Source organism: Lonchura striata, chromosome 2 (assembly GCF_050655825.1).
Source record: "Lonchura striata isolate lonStrDom1 chromosome 2, ASM5065582v1, whole genome shotgun sequence".
Taxonomy (NCBI): domain Eukaryota; kingdom Metazoa; phylum Chordata; class Aves; order Passeriformes; family Estrildidae; genus Lonchura; species Lonchura striata.
In genome coordinates this window covers 49,439,699-49,465,133 of record NC_140704.1, presented here as the reverse complement: position 1 = coordinate 49,465,133, position 25,435 = coordinate 49,439,699, and the positions used below count along the sequence as shown (strand labels likewise).

The window sequence follows — 25,435 nt, the reverse complement described above, 5'->3', positions numbered from 1 at the left end:
TACACATTGACAGTATTTCAGCTGTTTCATCATTTGGAAGCCAGAATAAATGCATTAATTTAATGTAAATTGTTATCAACTGGTAATTCTGGTAGTCTTTCTGTTGAATTACTGCAGTGTCTACCTGCCACGGCCCCGGGCGGGTGGAAGGGTCCGGCTGGCACAACCCGCGTGAGGCCGCGTGGCCGCCCCGTGAGCGGCACCTCAGGGAGAATCCTCTGCCCCTGATGGTGCTGAGCGCTGCTCGTGGGTGCGCAGCTTGGGCAGCTCTGCACGCTGAGAGGAGGTGAACAGATGAGAGAGGACACTTGCATGCCAGCCCAAAGAGTTCTTTATTTCCCCAGGTGGGGCAAGAAAGGTGCCCTCGGTGTGGGTGCAGTGACAAATGCCAAAGAAATCAGTGATTACAGCAAACCTAAGTAAGGGGTAGGTGGACAGGAGTGCAAACCTGTCTTGCCCAATGGGGATAAACCAGAGAGGGATACAACAACCTATGATAATGTAACAGGGGGTACAAGGTACAAGGTCAGGGGACAAATAGAAAAACTAAACTCAAGTGATTGATACAGAACTTTCTGGAAGAAACAGAGGGTGGTCATAGGATTGACAACCAAAAGGGTATAAACAAACTCAAATTGATGGAGCCAAATAAGGAGAAAACAGGGAGAGGTGAGAAGATTGACAGATAACTGGGGAGCCAAGTGGCGGGAACTTTTGGGGTAAACAACTTGGATCAAACCAACTGTGAGGGGACAAATGGGGGAGCATAAAGGCTAACTAACATTGATAAATCCAACTGACTAAATCAAACCACACCGCAACAAATAGAAATGCACACAAGTGAGATATGCTGAGCAGAACAAAACCAGATGACATTGTGACACCAAGAGTTCTCCCTCAAGCTAGTTTGCTAGTTTATACAATAGCCACAACATCCACACATCCACTTGCATTCTTTCTAGTAATCTTTTTAGGAAGGTGGTCCATATTCTTCATATGGATCTACCTGCTTTTATTTTCTTTTTTCTTTCTTTTTTTTTTTTTTTCTGGCTTTTGTTTTGTTTTAACCCCTCCGTGTGTTTTAGGACAATGCAAGAACTGTTAAAATTTCTCATCATACTTGACCTGTGTATTTTGGGTGACTTGATGCAAATAGAGTTTAAGTCCAGCTGTTCCCCTAAGCTTTTACAAAACAACTTTCCCACTTGAACTTTTAATGTAGAGTGGGATGTTCTCATTCTTTGTAAAGCTCCTGAGAAGGAAGATTGTAAACACAGAGAAAATCAGATTTGCACTCTTAAAAATGCAGAAAAACATATATATGAGGCATTAAAAGTGTATAATGATGAACTTAAAATTCACTACATACTGGTATCTCCTCTGTCAAGTCCATGTTTTTTCAGGATCAATAAATTACTTGCATGTCTCTCAAAGCTTAAACTAATTGTTCTTGAGACTGAAGAACAAATGGTTTGTAAAGAACACACATTTTTCTCAGCCTATTTTTTTTAAAAAAATGTACTATGAATGTCTGAAAATCTGTGTATATAATACAATTGTACAACACTGCATGAAACCACATGGATTATTTTTGTGACAAAATTAATTATAATGCAACTGCAGTCCCTGTGAATTATTTTGTGGTGGAAGCTGCCTTACATTATATTTCAGTATGTCGCTGTAGAGTCTCAAAGTTACCTGAGTGGTCAAAGGAAAGTATCTTTCTCAGGTGTTTTGAACTTAGGCTTTTGCAACTTACATTTGAGTGTTTGATGCTTAAGGAGAGATTTGTTACATACCTGGTCAAGGACAAATAAACACAGGATCTGTAAATGCTTAATTTTTGCTGTCTCAAATGACCTCCCTCTTATCATCCACCCCCACCCACCTGAACCAAAACAGAACAAAACCCATCCAAACAAAACTACAGCATGAATTTAAATGTTTAAAATGGGAGTCAAATAATTTCTGTTGGGTACAGGGAGGTAATGGAAGTGCAGCAACAGTTGATGCAAGGTCACCTCAGCTGACACAATCAACTACAGCCAATTTCTTGAGGGATTCCCCCTGGCTTTTTATCTTCACATTGGAGGAACCACTGCTAGAGGAGGACTGTAAATTTGCCCTTTTCTGTACTTGCACATTTTTGACTGTTTGGAGCTATGAACTCCTGCTGTGTAGCCCACAAGAAAGTACTCAATATTTGGTATCAAGCTGCAGCACTCAAAATATTTGCCTTAATTCTTGTTATACTCTTCTTTTTTATTCCATTGCTTTCCTGTGTTCTCCTTGGTGGGCAGAAGGAAACAGTAAATTTGGTTTTCATTGAATTTTGCTGTTCAGCTGGTTACCCAGTATGTTCTGTAAATTTAAATCAAGGAGACAAGGACATAATCAAATCTGCATAAATGTGAAACTCTACCAGTATGTCAAGTTTGTCTGTCTTCAGAGGTTGAAATTGAGGTCAGAGCTTCACGGAGAAAAGGCATTTCCATATCATAGCTTGATGTTACATGGTAGTTATATAAATATTAAGGGGCAGTATGTCTAAGTATGCTTGCAGACTATTTTCAGAACTTCTGAAACAAAAGTATCAAGATAATTTTATTTCTGCAGAAATTCAAGAAACATACATTTTGGCAAATACTGAATGTCTAGTTTCTCTTCTAAATCTCAACCTATTACCTTTCTTGAAACAGTTGGAAAAAGATATTTTGGAAATGCTACTATGATGCTATTTCCTTTGAAGTCAAGTGTAATTACTGCTTGTAACCATGAAGAGGTACCTGATTTTGTCCTTTATAATTGAACGCTTTTATTAATAATGCATTACATGTATTGCAGCTTTTATTAATTATGCACTACATATATGACATATGTAGCCACAAAACAGATTTCTTGTTTATTTCTTGCTCATTTTCTAGGGAGATTTGCCTTGCAGAGATTTGCCCTTCATAGTAAAGTTTTCATGCTCAGTACCAGGAAAAACCTCAGTTCTGGTGTAGTGTTTATGAAGCAGATCAAGCACTGTTTTGAAATGGTTTTGTAGAAACTATAGAGCCATTCCTGCAACAGACCATACCTTTTATGTCTCAAATGTGTTTTTGAAGAGCAGTTATGGAGCGGGAGGATTCATACTCAAAATTTCTGTTTCACAGTTGCTTAGAACAAGAGTTCTGACTTCAACCATGCAGTCAGTACTTAAGCTGTGATTTCATTTACAGTTTGAGCTAAGTGCAGTAAAAGAAGAATTGCCTTTCTGAATATGGGATTGCGTGACTAGAGGGAGGACTCTGTCAGTTCAAATTAGAATGGTGCAAATTCCTGGGGAAATGGACTTGCAGAAGAATCTCTGTGTGAACACTCCGGGAGGATTGCAGGTCTCTGTTGTTGTGCCATCAACCTGTTAGTTTATGTGCTGATATTGAAGACTGGGAATAAAACTTAGCCATATGTATGTCAGTAAAAACAGCTATATATAGACGTGGGGATTCAGAGAAGTTTTGATAGGTATTCTCCTAAGGGCTCTGAATGTGGATTAAATTTGGATGGCTGAAACGACATGGCTATCCCTAGGCAAATGTTGCTACATTGAAATGAATGGGTACTAACTTTTCTCTTGGACTGATTTTGTTCAGGAACATATCATGTTCGGAATTCCTTTGAGAACATGTATTTATAGCGTGATTCTACAAAATGGCGTGACACCAGCTGGATTATTTTTGTGATTACACAATTAGTAATTTGAGCACACAGTCCTTGTAGATGTGATGGAGGCTACCTTAGAATCTTCTCCAGTATTTTTGCTTAGGGTCTCAAAGTTACTTGAGTGGTCAAAGAAAAGAACCTTTCTCTGGTGTTTCAAACTTAGGCTTTTGCAAATTTGATTTGAGACTCTGCTTGATGCTTGAAGAGGGATTTGTCATTTACCTGGTCAAGAAATACAGAATCTGTATGATGTATAATCAACATTGTGAGGGGCTGCTTTGTACCCTTGTGATGAGTTACAGGCAACAACTGCTTCGTCCATCTGATTTTAATTTCTGCCATTTTCCTATTAATTAATGGGTCTGTTGCTTTCCGACACATAAAGATGATGATATGGGTTTCCCCATCTTTCACTTCAAAGTACTTTACACATTGGACTGCTAATTAAGTGATTTATTTTAATTTATTTTTTTTAGGAATGATGTTTAAATGCATCATCACATACTGCTTGGAAGGGTATAATCTTAAAAGACAAGTAATGGATAATTATCTGAAAAAGGAGATGTTCAGTCATTATTTTTTTTAAGAGAAAGCAAATTGAAGGAAAGATTTGCCAATCAGTATATGACTAACAGATGATGAGGATAAAACTTCGTCAGACCTGTTTTTTCAGCTGTTTCTCTGCATATGTTTAAAGAATATATGGGGATACAATTAACAACTTATTCCAAATTTCTTAGTGTTTGTATGGTAGTTGTTGGATTTTTAATTTTGTTTCTTTTTCTTTCCTGATCTGAACTAGTCATGGAAGATTAGGTAAGGAGTAGTTTATTTTTCTATGTGGTTTAGGTTCGTTCTGCCATCTCTGGTAGTGGTTAAAACTAGATGCCTTGAAAGGCAAATGTGCGCTGGGTGCACCTGAACAAAGGGTTAGTCTTCCATGTAGCTCCTATCTCAGAGTAGCTTAGGGAAAGTAGAGCTTGCATACCTTTTTTGCCAATAAAGTGTAGTGCCTCTTTCTTTTAGTGAGGTATTGGATTGAACATAATGTTTTCTGCCATGCTGGCTACAAAACACCAGTTACATGATACAAGTATTGATGAAATGTTATCTATCAACTGAATTTTAGGCCTGCAAGTAATAAGGTCAATCACTAATCTGCAAACGACTGGATTTCCCCTTTCTAACAAGCAAAAGTAAGAACTATAACACTGGAGTCAGAGGATTGCAGTCTCTTTGGTGACTTAGTAGGAGAGGCTGAGTCTTGCATTGGGGTATGGGCATCACAGCTAATAGGTCAGGTTAACCTTTAATACGGCTTTAATACCGTGGCTGCTTGCAGGAATGAAGCTGTACTCTTTGAAAGGCTTGAGTGGTGATTTCCAAATATGTTGTTGGCCCTTCAGAAAAGCCCACTGGAAGGGTGATGAGAGCTGTTTGAGCAACTGCGAATGGCCTAGTGTGCTCGAGGCAGCAGGAAAGGCAACCTCCAAGCACCTCCTGCTCTGCACTGGGAGGTGCTTGAGTTGGAGCAGCCAGGGGCCTCGAGGTAAAGTTGTGCAGCTGTGGACATCAGTTGTGCAGCAGCTCTGAAGTTCACAAGTGACCTTGTGCTGACCTTGTTCCTAGTAAGAACAGGGCCTTAAGAGCCAGGCTGATGCCCTTCAGTAAAATGTGAATGATGTGGTATGAATACCAGTGCTGGCAAAACAAGAATGATGGCTTTTCTGGAAAAGAATCAAGCAGCAAAGTGGGCGGTGTGGCCAGCTGCTTCTGCCTGGAAGGTTTTATTATGTTAAACAGCACTTATTCTGGGGAAATTTTAAAAGCATTATGGCCCTTATAAGCAGCCTTAGGTCATTGGAAAGCATGAAGAAAAATCAGAGAGATGTGCTCAGGTGCATTTGATCTTCTCTGAAGGTGAGCCTTAACTCTTTAAGATGACCAGCACATTAAGAACAGAAGTATTTGATACGAGGTGTTGCTTTTGTTCAGTCAATTTGTTGTCACAGTATTAGAAGAGAAAATACTGCAAGGAAAGACTAGTGCAAAAGAACCTGGGGGTATCTGGCAGCCAGGAGGAAGCTGTAAGGCTGCTGAAGACCATGTCCTGGGCTCTAGTAGTGTGTGTCCAAAGGGAAGAAAATGTTAGCTACCACAGTAGGCCAGGAAGGCTGAATTTTAAAATTCACAAAGGCATAGCCTGAGCCAGAGCAAGGTGAACAGCTGGAGCATAGGAACAAGAGCCTGCAGGGTAGACAGTGTCTGTATGTTGAAATAAAAGATTTTGCCAGTCTGTCTCTACTGTAGACAAGCTTGGTTCAAGATGGGATTGCATTTCAAGGTTCATTTTGGTGTGTTATAATTTTTATTGATTATACAGAAAGTTTTACCATGGGTTCTAGTTTAGCAGCAGTCCTGTGTCATCAGTTGTTGTGTCTTTGATATCACTTACTTCAGTTCTGTTGGCAATGTATATCCTGTCTAACGCTCCTTTTGTTGCCTGGATACGTTTTGCCACTTGCATGGTGTTAAATGGTTCTGCCTGTCTGATGCATTGATTGTACGTTTCTGGAGGAAGCTCTAGCTAGCAGCAATTCCCTGAGCATTTGAGAATTTTATACACTTGTGCTAGAGTGTAACATGGGATAATCTGAAATTTATGGTAAAGGAATGTTGTTTTGCCTCTTCTTTTTCCTCCATTTTTATGAGGTATTTAAATAGAGAGATTTTTAGGATGCCGTTCATTACTTTAGTTTGCTTGTGAGCTGCTCCAGATAACAAAGCCAATTGCTTTCAATACCATAGCAAAAAGAAAATTGCACAGGCAACAATTAGGTGTCTCAATAGAGGAGGAGACATATGCAGCAAGCTGGGTTTTGTGTTTGGCAACAAAAATCTGCACATCAAGGCACTGAATAAAACTTTAATTTTATTTTCTCAGGATTTTCTTTAAAATTTGACTTTACCATGACTATTACTGCATGGATAATACTTAATAAAATTGTTCTTGCCTGTGGATACCTGAAAGAGTTGATGCTTTACACATACGGCTGTATTTACAATTGAAATAGGATGTGGGCTCTGTCGATCATAGACAGGAATGAAATATATTGATTTAATTCCAGCCTATTGTCTCCTTTGGTGAAAATGACCCAATGTTGGTTTTTTTCCTGAATTGATAAATACTTCAGTCTTGTTTTCAGTATATATGCCTTTTGCTGATGCTCTTTAGAGTCTTTCACGCTTCTTCTTCCCCAAACCTACTTTTGCCCATAATTTCTTTAGCATGCTACTAAGCAAGGCTATTTTTGAGAGTCTGGGTTTTTAATAACTTTTGATTTGAGAAGTTGACAGGTTCAAAGTCCTTATCTACTCTGATTTCAGTGGAAATTAGGCACATAAATATCTCAGTGGAGCTGAGCCATAATGGATGAGCTGCTACCAAAACTGTTTCATCTGTTAAGAAAATAGTCCTCTTCAATAGAGGACTGAATGACAACTGAAATTGCATGCTTAAAAAAAATATAAGTAAGGACTATCACCAAAATTAGTAGTATAACCTTATTTTGATCTTCAAGTAACTATCAGAAAGGACTTCTTTGTCTCTTTAATTCTGGTGAAAACAGGAGACCCTTATCACTAGCTGTTAGACCTGAAGAGATTAATGTGGTGCTTTCAATGGTGGCATGCTAAGTGTGGTGTACCAAGAAGTTATGTTCTAGGGCTCATGGCAATTAGTCTGTTTAATAATATGGAAAGGGAATTCAAATGGGGAGATTAACCTTTCTGGGTTTCACGGATTTACACAACGGGTGCTTTGTTTATATTATCAAGAGATATTTAAAAACGTAGTTGCTAAAGAAATCAAATGTAAGAAACTATCAGGTAATTTTTAAAGAAAATAGTCCCTTTTTACCAATCTTCCAAAAGTACAGTGAAATACCATGAGAGTACAATCAGTTAATTACCAAGAGATTACCAAGAAAGATCAGTTAAGAAATGTAAGAAATGGCTCAAGATTCAAGTAACAAGGAATTACAGTTTTCTCTTGTGGATTTTGTTTTGTGTTATTTGTCCCTGCAATACTTTTAGAATTTGGAGATCTTTTGTAACTCTTCTTGTGTTTACAGGAAACTTGAAACTGGTTTTATCGTAACATCTATTACATATGTTCAGTTACATCCTTTCTCCTTGTGCACAGATTTTTCTGTTGTATTTGGGGATTTTATACAGTTAAAACCATACTTTTGTATTGTTTGAGATACCTTATCATTAATGCAATTAAACTTGCTACCAAATACAAAAGCAAAGAGAGGAGAAATATTCTTTTTACATTCAGGGTATTCTTTATTGTTATTTTGGATTACTGTGTACAGGTATACCGAGGGCATGTCCTTGTCAGAACGATATGTAAGTAAAGAAAAAAATCATATTTGACAAGAATAATATTGTTACAGTGATCAGGCACTTCCTTAACTGAATGTTTTTGGGAGGTTATGTAATAAAAATTAAGTAAAAAGTAAGAAGAACAATACATGAATGTACTAGGGTTCTTGCTTCATTAATGGAAGTTTTAAATCATCAGAAACTGTTCAAACAGTTAATATATTGTCATTTGCACCTTCTGTCTTCTTTCTCTGCTTGCATGCATTTGAAATCATGTTACAAATGTTTATATAGAAATTTACTACTCCAGTTGTCCTGTGTCTGTTCTCTGTTAGGGGGGAAACTTATTGAGGAGCCTTTAAAGCAGCCCCTCTCTTCTTCAGAGATGCAAATGCAATATGGCTCTAGAGGCTAATAAACTTTTACAGAGTAAACCAATGCAATAAAGAGACACTTTCATTTTTCTAGACGTGTTTATTCCATAATAATAATACGTTATTATATGAGAAATGCTGCTAATGAGTACGAGAACACACCAAAGTTACTGTTTGAGGGAAAACAGCTTTGGATGTGTTTGTAGCCTCATCTCTGGGAGGTGTAGCAGGTGTGGTACTTTGGTGGCTGGGCAGGTCACACACTTCTTGTAGTATGTAGTAAAAGCTGTGCTTTTTCCAGTTTTAACTGGGATTCCTAAATTAACAATATTGATCAGATAAGCTGTCATGTATTCAAAATCATTTGTCCATCCAACTTTAAAATATTCTTACATAAATATAAAGATTATAAGCCATTGCTGGTTTGGTTGTAGGTTTGGCTTTTCAGCTTGGCCTCAGCAGGACAATGCTTACTACTGTGCTGTGATTTGTGGTGAATTCATTTCTGTTTATAAGTAGTTGGAAATACTGTTTAACACAAAAAAAGAGCTATAATGCATGCTCAGGTCTTTAGAGCAATTTGCCTCACACCTTACTAACTCAAATTATGTGTTATCCTTACACAATGAACATGTATATATATATTTTTATGTGTGTGTGTGTATCTCTATATGTATATCTCAATGTTTCTGTATACTTGGGAATCTGTGGGGTAAAAAAAAGGATAATTAGATTTTTTTTTTAATATAGGCAGAGTGACAGCACACATGTAAACTAGTAGCAGTCTGCAAAGAAGCTTTATTTTAAAATAAATGCTTTTGCATATATGTGTCTGCTAGATGATGTAACTTTTGAGGCATTATCTGCAGCTATGGAATAATTATAAGTTAAAAGAGGATTTTTAGGCCTGTGATATTGAATGTTCAGATTGTCAGCCAGAATTAATGAGATCTAAGTTAACTTGTCTGTTTTGCCACAGACTTTGAATGCTGTCTTGGAGGTGATGTCCTTTTTTTTTTGTGATTTATGTTCCTAACCTGCAATGCACAGGAATATTTCCTTAGTTAACTCTATAGTGATCCTAACTTCTATGAGGATGGCATATATGCCCCTTTTTTCTGAGTGAGTTCTGCTGTAAACACAATTAGGCACACCAACTGTTTCTTAAAAACAAAATCCCAATATATGCTATTGTTTTCAGGCCCCAAGCTGCAAATTTTGAGTAACATAAAATAAAAAAATGGCACACATGTGGTTAATTCATAAACCTATGAGTTGTCATAGTCAGAATCAGTCAACCAGTTCTAAAAATGTCATTGATGTACATGGTATATTTCAGCCTAAAGGCTGAAAATAGCAGCAGCAATGGATATTGGGTATAAAACAACCAGAGTAAAGCTGAGCCTTTGGTCAGCCATGTGGAGCTGCTTAAAGACAACGCCTCTGAAGGAGCTAGAATTGCCCAATTGAAATATATGTTCATGGTAGTTTTATGCTTCAAATACCTGTAGTCCCCAGTCTGTGAATAAATATCCTGCTCCAGTTGCTGAAAAAGGAAGCTTGATTAAACTTGTCAGTCCTTTTGAAAGTTGACAGCTTTATTGTATTTAGCTGTGTGGATAGTGGTACACAGAGGTAGTGGATGAAGAAATCTGTGTCAAAATTTAAACAGTAGTATGCAGTTAAACTTGAAATCAGTCTAGGATGTACTGGAAGAGAAAAAAGGTTCTTGGCAGCAGCCAGAAGGTGGTTCAAATTTTCAAATTTTACAATATTTTTTGAGGAGATATTTTCAAAATTTCCAGGTGTGTAATTTTTACAGTCTCCCTTCTTTTATGAAGACAGAGCCAAGCTTATCTTTGTCTTTTCTTTTCTTCCTCTGCTTTTATGGACCTTTTTCTTTTTTCATTTTTTTTAAACAAGAAGCAAAGAGTTTCCAAGTATTCAATGTGTGTGAATAGTAGGATGAGCAACAATACCCTGATGTCAAGAACAGCATATGATTAATAAAATGAGAAGATTTCTTCCAGTTGTTTTAATGTTTTGTGTGATTTTCATGTTTACCTTCTAGTGTTCAGAAAACTCATCTGTTTTGGATCCTTCTTCCTAGTTTTTTTTGTTTCTGGCATTATTGACAGCAAATGAACTCCCTAAAGCTCTTCTCTTAACACACAAAATGATTGCTTGTGACTTTGACATCTTCCAGTGTTTGCCATGGTTCCTTAAATTCCATTTCACCTTCTGTTTTGTTTAGTGCTGTGTTCTTGTGGTAAAATTTCTCAAACCTAAATATTTAGACTAAGTTGTAAACCTGGTCAACATCTTTGTTTAAGTCTTTTTATGTAGCTGTTGACTACATAGCCGTAATATTGTCTGCTTTTTTCCTTGGGTGTTTTCTTTTAGTCTCTCTCTTTTTTTCCCTCTTAGGATATGTATTTATAATATGAAGTTTGGGTGAGAGGTATTTTCAATTTTTCATGAAGCATTTATTGACCTGCTTACTTTGCAGTTGCTGCCCTGTATGTTGCACTAAATTCTTTAAACATGCAGATAATTATATTTTATCCATATTCACATGCCTGGGTCAAAGTATTTGCACTGTAGACAGTGAAAGGAGGGACCTGAATAATTGGGAAGTGTCCAGTTTTGATTTTTTTTTGTAATGGGACAGTTTTAGGACTGTGCAGCCAATGTGTGTTGTACCTGTCTTGCTTGAAGTTTCCCTACTGCTTGAAATACTTTGTGCAGTGTAATTGTGCTTACTTCATAATTATTAAGTTGCTCCACAATTTCTGTGTGGTTAAATTAGCACTAGGGAAGAGCAGGTGTATATGGGGGTGTGGCTTTGTTTTGTACATTTTATACTATTGACAACTGACATGTTGAAAACTTTATACTAACAGTGATTGAAGAGAATTAAGCACCTAAGTAGAAGGTGAATAGCCTCTTTAGAAGATGTTTTTCATGTTGGTTTTTCTTTCTGTTTCTAGGTTTTCTCAAATAATGATGAAGCCCTTATTAACAAAAAACTACCCAAAGAACTTCTGTTAAGGTAATTCTACATAACATTTTAAGGAGTAAAAGCCTGAGGATTGTATGCTGCTTATGTGTCTTACAGGCTATCAAGTACTATTCATTTTTTCTTAAATCCTCTTGAAATAAATAACACACCTGATTTAATTATTGGAATTTTTGTGCTTGTTGCCTTGATTTGTTTCAATGTGTTCAAGTTATACTGTACCATGGAAGATGTAATTTGTGATTTTTGACTTACATGTCAGAAAAAGAAGTGAAATAAAATGTCCAAAAAACATTGGTGTACCAAGTAGTCAGGTCTTCCACACTCTCAATGTTTTATATGTGTCTGAAGAGCCTAATTGTCTAATGTAGTTCACACTCTTTATGCCATGAACTTTATTATAACAGAATAGAATACAAATTCAATGTCAGAACTTCCAAAAAAGTCACTGCAGTGAAAAGTTCTATCTATTACTATTACTGCCAGTCTGTTGTATAAGGTAGAACCAACAGAGTGGGATCTTTCTTATTGTAGTCATTGTGTTACTCATAAATTTTATCAGCTTGCTAGTGTGCAAGTAGATCATCTTTGCAAAAGTTACCTAGAATACAAGATGAGTAAGTTCAGCCCATGACTGGTGGGTGTCTTCACGCTCTTATATGGTTGAAAGTTGATTTCAAGCAAAGTATAAACCAACTGCCAAATGTGGAGCTATTGCTTGGTTGGATGTGGCCACTGCAGAGCTGGAACTGAACCAAGTCAGCAACATCTTCTGTACCTACAGAGAGGATTTACAGACTAATCCTTAAGGTGAAAGAAAAAAAATAAAGAACTGTTTGGTTATGATGGTGCAATTACAGTTTTTAGTGGTGGTGTCATTAAAATTGAGCTGATGATTTTTTTTCTTAATATACTGAAGAGATGTTTGGGTCAGCTTGTGTGTATGTCACTGCTTCACTCTGATTTGAAGTGGAAGAATGTCTCAATGGTATTTTGCATCTTGTGTGCAAAGAAAATGCTCCTAAAATCATTGTGACTATCACAATGCTCTCTCAATGGTATTAAAAAAGCAGACTGTTGTTAAAGGAATTGAGTTTTAAAAAGCTTTTCATTTTTGTTGAGATACATTACATATAATGGCAGACTCTAATTAGACTCTTGGAACTGTTTAGAAAATGTGATTAAAAGAGACAGTCACTGAAGGATGCCCTGAACAGGAATTCTCATACCTTTTGCTTTGTTGAACTCAATGCCACACATTGAGTGTGAACTACAAGATAAAAGTCAATGCAGGATGCTGCCTCCTTAGCTAAAAATCATGATCTGCAAGCACTTTTTTCAAGCATTAAGACTCCCAAATATTTGTGGAAATGACTGTTACAGATGCTGTATCTTATTTACGTGATAGACTATAATTTGTTTATATGGTTTAGGTAGTGAAAAGTATCATGCACTGAGATAGTAAAGATGTCTTTTGGAGCATCCTTCTTAAAAGAGAGGCTGAGGGAGCACCTGTTCAGCATCAAGAAGAGATGACTGAGAGGAGCCCTCATCAATGTTTATCCGTACCTGGAAGGAGGATGCAAAGAGGATGGAGCCAGGTGCTTCTCAGTGGTACCTAGCAATAGGACGAGAGGCAATGGGCATAAACTGGAGCACAGGAAGTTCCACTTGAACATGAGAAAGAGCTTCTTTACTGTGTGGGTGACTGTGCCTTGGAACAGATTGCCCAGAGAGGTGGTGAAGTCTCCCTCACTAGAGATATTCAGGAACCATCTGGATGCAGTTCTGTACAATGTGCTCCAGGATGACCCTGCTTGAACAGGGAGGTTGGACTGCATGACTCTCTGTGTTCCCTTTCAACCTGACCCATTCTATGATTCTCTGATTTTGAAGAATTCAGCAAGAGTAAGATCCAAACAAACAAGTCCAAGTAATTAGACTCTACCGGTGGCTTAGCTGTTTGTTCTTGTATTCAAGATAGCTTAGTACAAAGCAACTTGAGGCTTATCTTGTATTGGAGGGAGTGGTGCAGCTAATCCCTTCCACTACAGTATTACAGCAGTGTCTAAAGAAGCCTTTTGCACGGTTGAAAGGCTTCATGGGGCTGGTACAAGAACATAAAATATCCCAGGCCAAGCATACATGGAACTGATTCAGCCAACCATCTATTTTTTGTGCACGTATGTCCTTTTTGCAATTTCATGGTGATTTACTAAAGTAGTGTTGCAGATGTGGCTAGAAGAGTTGATGATGTGAGAAACTGAACTGGGACTGTCAGCTTTCTCCATAAAGAGCATGATGATCTCATGCTCAATGCTAGGACTGGGTCTGCTCTGCCAGAGGGAAATAAAGTGCATATTTCATTATACCCACAAGACTGTGCTGATCACCAGGGTTTTGGAATGGAAGGAGAGGTATGAGAGAGGTGCTCTGTAAATCTCCTTTTGAAATTGTACTGCTGCAGGGACGAACTCACAAGGCCAATGGCAGAGCATGTTAGAGAGAGGGACATGCATCTGGGTTCTCATCCCTGCAGGGTGTAGATATCTAAGGAAGTTTCAGGGCACAGACCTGCCTGTCTAGAGGTTTATCAGTGGGGAATTTGTTTTATGAGCCTGCACCTAAAGGGTGTTGTAAGACTGAGTCTGAATACCTTTTGACTCCTGAAACAGTATCTGTTTATGCTACAATGTATAATGTTTTAAAATTGTCTTGCCCTATGGTTATGACAGGAGAGCTTAAATATTGCTGCACTGGGTGTAATTAATATTCTAATTATTTTTCCTTTATTAACTATGCAGTCTACCTTTTAAATAAAAGGAGAGTAGACCAGTTGCAGTGGAAACATTTTGCTCAGAGAGCTGGAATTGAACAGTAAATACCACTGAAAATGTCATCAAATGTACTTATTTTGATTCTTGCTTGTATCGGATATGTATGAAAACTGTTAGCACTACAGCCCACTTTTAAAAAACCCCTATTGGACTTGTGGAAAAAATGTGATTAAAATCTTGTTACAAATACCTGGAAATTGAATGTAAACACAGTTTCTTCTATTTCCAGAATTGGTCTTGTTCTCATTTGCATGAAGTATTTAAATTTATGTAATCTGGCTATAACAAGCAGTCAGTCCAATTTTTTCCTTTAAAATTGAAAAACACTTTCCTGATGGTAGACTTACAAAATAAAAACACTTTGAAATTTATTTGTTGAATAGTGTTGCTATACTTGCATACTCTAAAGTGAACAAAGTAATCCCTTACAGTAATCTTTTACTGCAGTTCATCATCATCATCATCATCACTTTTAATATTATGATTGCAGTTATTACTATTACTAATGTAACAACCAGAATTATATTGGAAGGTTTTCAAGCCAGTGTCATGTCTGTTCCACATTTTCTTTGGAGTATCTACTATGCTTGTAAGTAAATGGTTGAGACCCCCAGCTTCTCAGGCACAAAATTCATTTGAAAGGATAAGAAATGAGAGATTATTTGTTCTTTTCAAACAGACCCAAACAACTGGGCAGAGGAGGAAGAGGATATTTGATTAATATGGGCAGTGGTGCTTTTGAAGAAGACCCTTGTTTGGAGGGTCATTTATACTTTGATTGTATAGCTGGAGTGGAGAAAGGGAGGTATTTAATTTGTAACTTTCTCTGGTTTATGGATATTTGTTTTTGTTTGTAATATTGGAGTATATTTTTACCTGTGAAAGGAATAGTCTGCCTCTAAAAAAATTTTTTGTAGTATTCAGCCTAAAGGAAAAATTATCACCCCTGTTAGCTGTTGAAGTTCTATTAGTTTGCCAGTTGGCAAGGAATGCTCATTCCCCTCTAGCATGACATATTGCAAGAAGTAAAAGATCGAATAAATGCTTATTTGTATGTTTAAGAATTGTGTAGTGGTATTACAAATTGTGTAATTAAAATAGTTTTTGGATGATTGTAGCTTTATTTTTTTTGTTAGCTTATGTGTTTATGATAACACATCAGTTGAATATACAGGACATTAATTGTAGAATTGAGTTGGTGTCTGAAATTCATAAAATCTTACCTGTCATCAGAAGAATGAGAAATCAAGTCAGGCTAATAAAATTTTAATGGTAACCTTTCTAGTAAGATGCCACTGCCTCATGTTTTTTTATTTAAATTGCTGGGGAAAAACCCTAAAACAATGGGTTGTTACAGTGTGCATTTGAAAATAAATTGAAACAAAAAAAATGAAGTCTGTGTAATTAATCTTAGAATGTCCTGATTTTTTTTTTTTTGGGGGGGGGGAGGGGTTTGATAAAAAGTAATAATGCACTTTTGAAAAGGGAGATACAGTCAGTTCTTTTGGCATGTAGAAAGATGGATAATATTTGTTCATTTGTATTTTACCTGCTAATGCTCTGTACTGTGAAAAATGTAAGTTTTCCTACAAAAATAGTAAGCTGAAGGAACAGAGATGTTTGCCCCTTTCAGCTGCTTAAACCATTTTCAGTTCCTTTCCGCCTACAAAGTACCAACCTTATAAATTGTGCCACAAATATAGACACTATTGTGAATTCTGTTTGTATTTACAATTCTATTGTAAACCGTACTTTTTGAGTGCATGTACTTAAGAGTTGATCTTAGCTATCAGTCTCAAAATTTGAGTGGTCAATCAGATTTAGAAGAGGATAAGTAAAGTTTTGGGACTGAAATTAGGAGAAGAACCCAGGAGTGGCATTCCAGCAGCAGCTCTTCTTGTAGGCTGCATTATGCATCTTGAAGGTTGACATTTGCATGTAATAAAGTTTTGATAAAATTTTTTCATTATAATAAAGTTTATATGTTTCTATTCTTTGTTTTTATTACTGCCTGCTGCTTTTTGCTGAGCTTTTAGTATGTTCATTGTTGTAGAGAAAAAGTTACTGTTCGCTTAAAACTGGTGAAGTCAAACATAGTATTTAATATATTTGAAGTGATGCTTTACCATATGGGGGAAATAGGAAAGAAATACAGCGAAGTCTACAGTAAGAAATTGTCATGATGCCCTGGGTATTTCTTAGCTAGGTCCTGGAGTTAATTGGATGGCTTACAATTGCTGTAAAGTTTGGCTGCTGTATCTTAGTACTGACTAGTGAGTCAAAGAACTAAAAAATATAAAACTTTTGTCTGGAGCAGTTCTTGTTTGGTAAAAATTTTGTAAGCAGAAGAACAATATATGTGTTTTGAAGGGGAAAGGAAAAAACAATCTGTCATCTCAGACATGATTCATTTTCCCCACTACAAGGATCTGTATAATTAAACAGGGAAATATTTCACCCTGAATAGCTGAGGCTGCTGTTTAGTGTTTGACAGTCTCAGGGAAACATTCCAGTTTTATAATGCATATGCAATCTTCTATTTTGATTTTAGAGTGTTTTGAAAGTCTTCAAAGTCCTCAATAGTAGTCTGCCAAATAATTGCAGTTAAACTATTTAGAATTAGAAAGAGCCAAATTGATACAAGTATATGAACTATTCACAGATTATAAACTGAAGGGATTATATCTTATGAAAGTAAGCCTTCTTTTCTGTATATTTTCAATAATCTATGGTTTTTGTGAAGCAAATTCTAATATTGCCTCATACAAGTACTTTTCATTAAGTCTTTTAATTAAACATGCCTGAAATGCATCTGTCCAAATAATTAGTGCAGAGCAGAATTAATTCACACTATTCAATATGTCCTGAGTATCCTTTAAATATTTGCTAACTAAAAATGCGGAGACTAACACTGACAAGAAGCAAACAGAAATAATCCAACAGATGACAGCAAAATAGCAAATCCTTACTCATTTCTGTGGAATCATATATTCATTTCCAGTGGTCCGTACCTCCCAAAAACTGATCAGAAATTAAACTGAGTGACTTATATTCAGGGCAGAACTTGTGCTCTGCCTGAGAAAACTAAAGGTTTAATCAATGCTTGGTGGTCAGTATATCCCCTTCAGAATGTGAAGAAGGTATCATGTTGACCTTTTTTTACAGTGCTACATGCATTGTTTGTGTGCTTGTGAAATTCTTACCAAGATCAGTTCCAGATGCAAGTTTATATTTTTCAGTTCTTTGCCTCACCAGTCGGCACTTTGTACACATTTTTCTTTGTATGAGATGCTAAACATTTGCAAATGATTATATGAACAATTCAGTTTGAAATTGGAGTAGGTAACTGCCATCCTTTATTTAGTATTTTTAAGTGATTTGGTTTTGTTCACAAACAAGTGCCAGTGTAAGCTCAAAATGGAATGTTTTGGGCAGCGATATTTCAGATGGAATTCCTTTAAAAATGTGAGTGAGAGGCTTGAAGAAAAGATGCAGAAAATTGCACAGTGGTGCTCTTGTATACTGCATTAATGAGGAAGAGGAGATATGAAAGTGGAAGTGGGGTTTTATTGTGTCAAGGTGCTAAGTAAAATTTCTGAATTTTGAAAAGCAAGTATTTTCTTTAATGTTTCTGCTTGGGGCTTCCTTATAAATGGAGTGCTTTAGCTTTACTTGGTTCAAGTTACGGGTATTATCTCTCAGTAAGAACATGCTTGTGATAAAGGATTAGTCACACTGGAGCAAACAAAACAAAAGTAAATAAGTATTTGAAGGAAGAGTAACAGCTGAAAGGAATATAGCAATGATTTACACAACCTTTGGAATTGTACTTTAACATTTATTTTGTTTCATTTTGGTTTTCTTTTATTTGCTACAAAACCTCTCTTTGGGATATCATATTTAGTGAAGACTTAATTTGATGTAGGGCTTTATTTACCTTGAAACTGGAGTTTATTTAAACTCAGTCTCTTCATTCATTATCAGAACTAAATGTTCTGAAGTATTAGTGATATAATGAAGTCTGCTTTTTGTATGGAGGCAGAGAGGGAAATGTTTTCCTCTTTTCCATGTGAAAAGTGCCATCAAAGAACAAAAAGGCAGGCAAAAGATACTCTTACTTTCTAAAAAAAATATTTCTTAAATGCTGATGCTAGACAGTTTAAATAGAAAACCATACATGAAAATACTTAGGCTTTTTGGTCTGTAATTCATGAAGTATTTACAGAAGAGGTGAACATTATTATCTGTGTTTTCACGATGCAAACACAGACATCAGGAAGAGAAGTCTTTTGTTCAAGATCATCCTCCAGGCCAGTAGCAGAACTACAGGTTGGATCAGGTCTACTGAATCCTACTCCAGCAACTAACCAAAGCACATAGCATCTGTGGCAGTAATGATCTTGGTTTATGGAGTGTCCCTAGGCTGCATGTCACCATCATGTTATTTGTCCACTTCTCTAGCTAGCCACTGGTGTGCAGGGTGGGTATAGTGGATTTTTGGCTGTTTGGTGCCCAGATTATAATCCCTTCACTCACGGGAAAAAAGAAACTGTAAAATAGTTGGAATGGCCAGCAGGTTGGATTAGGATTGTGGGCTGTAATTTAAACCACTGTGAATTAATAACTAGGCTAACTGCCTTTATTTAGGAAGATGTGTTATCATTGCCAGATTTGTACTTCATAAAATCACTTCATAAAAATAAAATCTATATTAAAAAATTATAGACTAGCTGAGACTGGAAAATTAAACAGAACTAGCCCTTTTTGAATTTATCAGTGGGCATTTTGTTTCAGATACTGAGAGTATCTGAAAAGGTTGCTGCTGTGTTGTTATACACGATCATACTTTACAGATAAATAAAACTTATTTTCAAAGAATGAATAATAGGATCCATTTGTCTTGCAAGTAAAATATAGACCATAAAAGGTTAGATGCTGTCCTTTCTAAAATGATTCTGGCAAAACTGATTTCTGTTGCAATGGAAAATAGATGTCAGACGTCCTGTAATTAGCCTAGTATTTTGCAATTTCCAATACATATGTCAATGTTCTGTAGTAATAAGTACCTCGGTGAAAGAAAAGGAGGTTTGGCTTGTAAAGAAGTGGTTTTTGATGCTGCATTTGTTATTGAAAGACTTTCTAGGGAGATCACCCAAAAAAGATCTGTGTTGTTTACAAGTGGAAACTGCATGGTTAAATTACTGGAAAGTTTTGGAGCATGTAACAGAGTTCCTAGTTTAAGTGCTTTGCTTTACAAAATAGCTCCTGTGCAGTGAAAAGGGATTTGTTTTAATAATTGACCTGGAAGGCCAAGCATTAGATGAGTCAATGGATGTGTACTTTGTGTAGGAATTGGTGTTCCTCAGCCTGAACAGATAAGGTTGATACAGTCCTGACAGATAAGATACTTGTTTTTTTATAGAAAATAGTCAAATTCCTTATGATTTAAATATTCCTCACTGTTTATCTTTCCAGGACAAGTGTTATTTTGTGGTTTTATTGAATAAGGTATTACAGGATTTAGCTGCAAAGTTTGTGAAGTCCAGAAGTACACCAGCAGTAACACTGCTAATTTAATCATATAGATATGTTTATTTATTGAATTTTATATTCATTAAAGATTCTGCTTTTCTGAATTAGGGCTATGAGTTATTTATCTTACCTGTATGTTTTCTAGCCTGCACATTTTTATTCTAGTGTTTGTACACACTGCTGGACTACACTTAACCATGAGATGCCTCATACCTGAGTAGGGTGTTTAGTAAAATGGAGGACAGAAGGTGAAGAGAAACCTTCCATGTGTAAAGAATTGTAAATATGGTTTGAATCTGTGAAGTATGACATTTTAGGAGAAATACAAGACAGTTTCTGTGGTGGTTTTCAGACTTTGCCATTGTGTGTGTTCAGACAAAATTAGTGTTCACAAATAGTGAATTGAATATCTGATGCCCATTTCCACTGTTGCTTGGGCATGCACGGAGAAAATGCTGAGAAAAAAACTACTAAAAAACTACTAAAAAAACTACTAAAACAAGAAAATCAAAGCTATGAAAGCTGTACTCTGTGTCCCTGATACTTTTCCATGCATGTAGGCTGTACTCTTGCATACTGCATGTGAAGGACTTTAATGCGAACAGATTTGCTATGCAAGGAATTGTACAACTCAGTAAGAAATCCATATTCTAAAATGGGGAAGACATAACGGATTTGTTGTGTGCATGTTTTGTAACAACTGGACAGTGTAGTAAGGTTGAAAGAGTCTTCTAAGCAAGTTGTCTAGTTGATGTGCTGTCTTCAGTGAGGCATTTCTCATCCTTATTACTTTGGTTTTCATTTTGATGAAATTTGTTATTGTCCTTGTGTGCAAAGCCACTATAAATTTAAACAGCATGAAAACCAAAAGTTCTGGTTGTGGAATTCCATTAACAAGTCAGTTATAAACAAACCCATATCTTAGGTTTTTGGTGAAGCTTTTTAGAAATTACCAGGTGTTTCTGTCATACCAAATTCTGGGGATAAGGCCAGAATTTCTAGGAAGTAAAGTGTCTGTGTGTGGTACTCACTGCATGCATCTCATTATCCATTTTTTATCAAGCCTTATAGCATTGTATCAAAATACCTACAGTAATTGCTGGGGTATTACTTCAAAAGCATATTCTTCATGTGATCTAATGTGGAAGGGCCTTACAAAAGCAAGACAGAAGCAGTTTGACTCTTGCACAAATTGATTTCTCTCTCTGTAGGAGGTACACTATAACTGTTGGAGTTTTGAGAAATAGCTTGTTTCTTTCTGTTGCCCCTTAGGGAAGGAAACAGTGTTAGGAGTCAGCTGTCTCTGTGATTGGAAAGACATTGGGCAGTCTATTTAGAGCACAAGAGAATAATAAAGCACATGTGAAAATACATTGGAAGATGCTGGATACTGTAGATAACCACTTCTTGTCAGCAGAACCATATAAATTAGAGTGAAAGTGTCTCAATAAGGTGACCTACAACATCTGTGGCCCTCCTATGCTGAGGTTTGGTGAGTCTTGGGTATCAAGCAAATTCCAGAGTAGAAAAGTTTGAATCTTAACTGTAGTGCTTTTAAGCAGGAAAGAAATGGGTGAAATTCTGTAAGATTCTTGTCTGATGCTGTGACAAAAAGGCAGTTATAATGGCCTGAAATAGCTTTGAAAATGGGGGTAATGAAATCATACTTCATGTCTGTATGCAGCCTTGTTGATATTAATTATTTTTTTAATGCTGCACATGCTTCTGATGTCTACATTTTAAGAAACATGCTGAAAAAATAATGGACAGAGAAAAGGAGATTTGAAGAACTGAAGTAAAACAACTGTTAAAATAGGAATTAAAGATGACATGATAAGTGACTTTTAAACTTGGTGAGGATAAAGTATGAACTGCTAAAGCACTCTTTAATTTGGTGAAGAAAAGTAGAAAACAGCACAAAGCTGGAAGTCAGACATTCACCTTGGAAATAAGGGAAACATTTTGACAGAGTGATTAACCAGTGGAACAAACTACCAGAGAAGGTGATGATTTTCCGTGTCTTGAAGGCTTTCAAATAAAGAATAGATCCTTTTCTGTAAGTTAGACTTTAGCCAAATGCTAGTTTGCCGTGAGGGAGTTGAGGAACTCTGAGCTTGTACAACTCTTTGTGCCTTCGGCATGAAGCTCTCGTGTGCTGCAGGGACTGTTAACATTGAAAGGTCTCCAAGGCCAAACTCATGAAGCACATGTCCAGAGTGGTGTGTGCCTAGGGATGAAAAGGCTTGAAGGGCTCCAAGTGTTGCTAAGTGTATTTCCTTCTTGAGCTCAATACAGGCTAACTAGGGAGAATTGAATAGCCTGGGACACTAGAACTCAGAACAGATGGTCCTAAATGTTACTGTGAATTTATTAACTTAATTTCCATTTCCTTGTATTAATACATGCCAAAGACTGAAGTGGAAATGAATCCTGCTGCTGGCTGCTTTCACCTATGTAGCTGTGGTCATAGAGGACAGAAGTGCTATACAACCAGCAGCTGCCCTGCTTGGTAGTTTTTTCCACTTTTTAAAATTGCAAGTGCCTGCTGATGGTCTTTCACACAAATACCAGACAATATCACTGTCTGTTCCCATCTCATTTTGTGGGTTGCATTTAAAGTCTTTAAAGACTCTGAAGCCTTTTAAAGACTTGAAATTACTTTAAAACTTAGAGTCTTGTGCCTTATTGACCAGTTTTCCTGACTGGTAAGGGTTTGCTAGTAATTCTGAGTAATTCTGTGGGACTACAAGGAGACAAGCGTGCGTTAGGCAGTACATGTGAAAGACTGTATTATAGAGGGTAAATAAATAGAAAAGCATGGAAAAAAGTGTTTTCAAGCACACGTGCAAGATGCTTCTTTGGAATTATAAAAGTATTTACTGGCATCTCTTGCCTATTATGCTGTTTAAGGAACGGTAATAATTGAACTTTTGATTGCTGATAATGTGTCTTAATGTTTTGATGCAGACAGCTTGGGCTGCCTTGCAGGAAAGGTTCTTCTCTAGAGCAAAAAAAACCTAAAAGCATCACAAATGTTTACACTTGCTAAAATATTTATTCTCTTAATATAGAATAATCACTTTCAGTTTTTAACTCTTTGAAAAGTTAGGTTATTCATTAGGTTATTTTTGCTTCATTCATACAGAATGAAGCAAAAATAAATACATCTGTGCTCCACTTGGTTTTAGTTTAACTTTTTTTTTTTTTTTTATTTTGCAAAAATCCTGCATCAGCATTAATCTCTTAACAGCAATAAACAATGAAACATGAAGATAGACTTCCAGACAACTCAAGAGTGGTGGGGGTGTATAAAATACCCTTTCCTCAACATCTTCTGTTGTTTCTTATTTCGGTAGAACTGGATACCTCACTTCTAAAGCATGTCACATTCTTATTTAGGCAAGAGTATTGTGTCACAAGTTCTTTCATTGTACAAATAACATGGAATTCTGTCTTTTATGCTTCTGTAAATCTGAGATAACCCTCAGGTTCCACTCTCACAGTAGTTCTATGAGAAAGCTTCTGTAAGCCAGGAAGCTTTTGCAGCTCTCTGTCTTGTAATCTCCACAACCTCATCTGCTGACATTTCTCTCATGGTGGGGAGAAAGGTGATGTCAGAGGAGGGTTCCTGGTGAGTTACTGATATTTATGCTGCTCTTAAAAGAAAGAGAACACTTTTCAGTATTTATCTGAACAGTCCAGCGATTTTCTGAGCACATTGTGTACTTTGTTTATTCAATGCCACTAAGTTTCCTGAAGTGGACAGGCCTCAGATAGGATGTTCAAATGTCAAAATAGATGCTATCAAAATAAATGTTATTGTCAGGGTTTTATAAATTGTTTCATAGCCTCTGAAAACACCTTTCCTTCTGTTTGCTTGCCTATTAGTTTTTTTGAGAAAGTATATTACTCTATGGTAAAAAAAAAGAGAAGAAAAAAATTTCCAAATTTATTTGAAATATTGGATGACTACAATCTGAAGTGATCATAATAAATGTCCAGAAGGTTGTTATGATTAAGAAGTACTTTCATTACATTTTTTGCTCTTACTACAGCTAAAACAGTGCTTAAGATGAAGGCATTAATTTTGAGCTCTAGCTTCATACTTTCATTTGAAAAAAAGTAACCAGAATGTTACATGATTAAATTCAACATCTTTTACCGATTGTTTGCTCCTCAATGTTGACATCTAACTATAATATGAAATAATTGTTCTTATTACTGTTCTTGATTTTGATGACTGAAAAAGTTCCTTGGCAATCAGATAGCAGTTTATCAATGAATTACAGGAACATCTTTCATATATTTCATAGCTTTCATTCTCTGTAATAGAAAATTATTTTTAATAGGATGTATATTTGTGCTTAAGCTAATGATTTATTTTTCACTGAGAACATTTCTCTGAACCAATTTAATTTGTGTTTGGAAGTGGTATTTAACAAAATATATTTTGACAGTAAAAAATTGCTTTCTGTAAACTATTAAGAGTTGACAACCCTGAAAAACTGGTTGCATGATCAGGATAGTAAATCTGAATTTTCAGCTGTAGTTGTTTCTTGCAGAATAAATTTTAAAAAAAGATACTGTATTAGACTTGGTAGTCACTGTGAAACCCTTTCAGAAATTTGGTCATTGTCCCCTGTATTAATACTTAGATTCTTGAACTTGGATTTATCTATATGTTATCTATTTCTTACTCTTTACCAACCTCTGAAATCTTCATCAGTATTCATGTAAGTGATTTCTTTAATTGTAGCACAATTAAAGGAATATAAGCTAGTTTCTCTGAATTAAGAAGAAAAAAATATCTGTTGTAGTAGGGAGGGGTAACAGAAAATAGATGTTCAGAAGCAGCACCTGCTGGGTTTTCATATATTGGTGTTAACTGTCTTTAGATGATAGTTATGATATTATTCTGTAAGTCTCAATAACCAAAAATAATTTGGTAAAACACTCAAATAGAATTTAACCTGTTTCTTTTGTAACTGGTAGTTCTGTAGAACTACAGAAACATGAATGCATACAGTAGTTGGAATTTATAATTAAACATTTTAATTGTAATTGTTTTCCTTTTCTTCTAGAATATTTTCTTTCTTGGACATAGTTACTTTGTGTCGCTGTGCACAAGTTTCCAAGGTATGTATTTCTCTTGGGGTTTTTTGTTGTTCCCTATTCTATTCTCTTAATTGCATTCAAATCATGGGATTCATTGCAATCTGCTTCCTGTTTAAAAAAAAATTTCTCAGTCTCTTAGTTTATTAAAGTAAATGAGCAGTGGTCCCAGTTTTGTGTGTAGATGTGGGCTTAGTTGCTGTGTACAGAAGTTCTGTCTGAAGGCTGTGGAAAAGATATCCAGTCCTGTTTGCTCTGTATCTGGAGAAGGGATTAAGCCCAGTTTGGCATGATGGCATTTTCTTTTTATAAAGCATGTGGCTGTATAACACTATTTTTCAGGTGTAATTGCTGTTTAAAATTCCATGTAGTTTGGTTAATGTGCACCATGTGTCTAAGAAATAGATCTATTATTTTCTTGCCAAGTACAAAAGTAGATGGATGTTAAGTAGATGGACTACTAG

The 25,435-nt window shown here is 36.2% G+C and overlaps 1 protein-coding gene across 1 annotated transcript in view; it reads left to right on the top strand.

The window, feature by feature from the left end:
* Nucleotides 1-25,435, top strand: part of FBXL2 (F-box and leucine rich repeat protein 2) — a 66,517-nt gene that overhangs the window by 17,799 nt on the left and 23,283 nt on the right. The window contains exons 2-3 of the mRNA XM_085573407.1: nucleotides 11,462-11,523; nucleotides 24,941-24,995. Of these exons, the coding sequence (XP_085429533.1) occupies nucleotides 11,462-11,523; nucleotides 24,941-24,995 (117 nt within the window). The remainder of the gene's footprint in view (nucleotides 1-11,461; nucleotides 11,524-24,940; nucleotides 24,996-25,435) is intronic.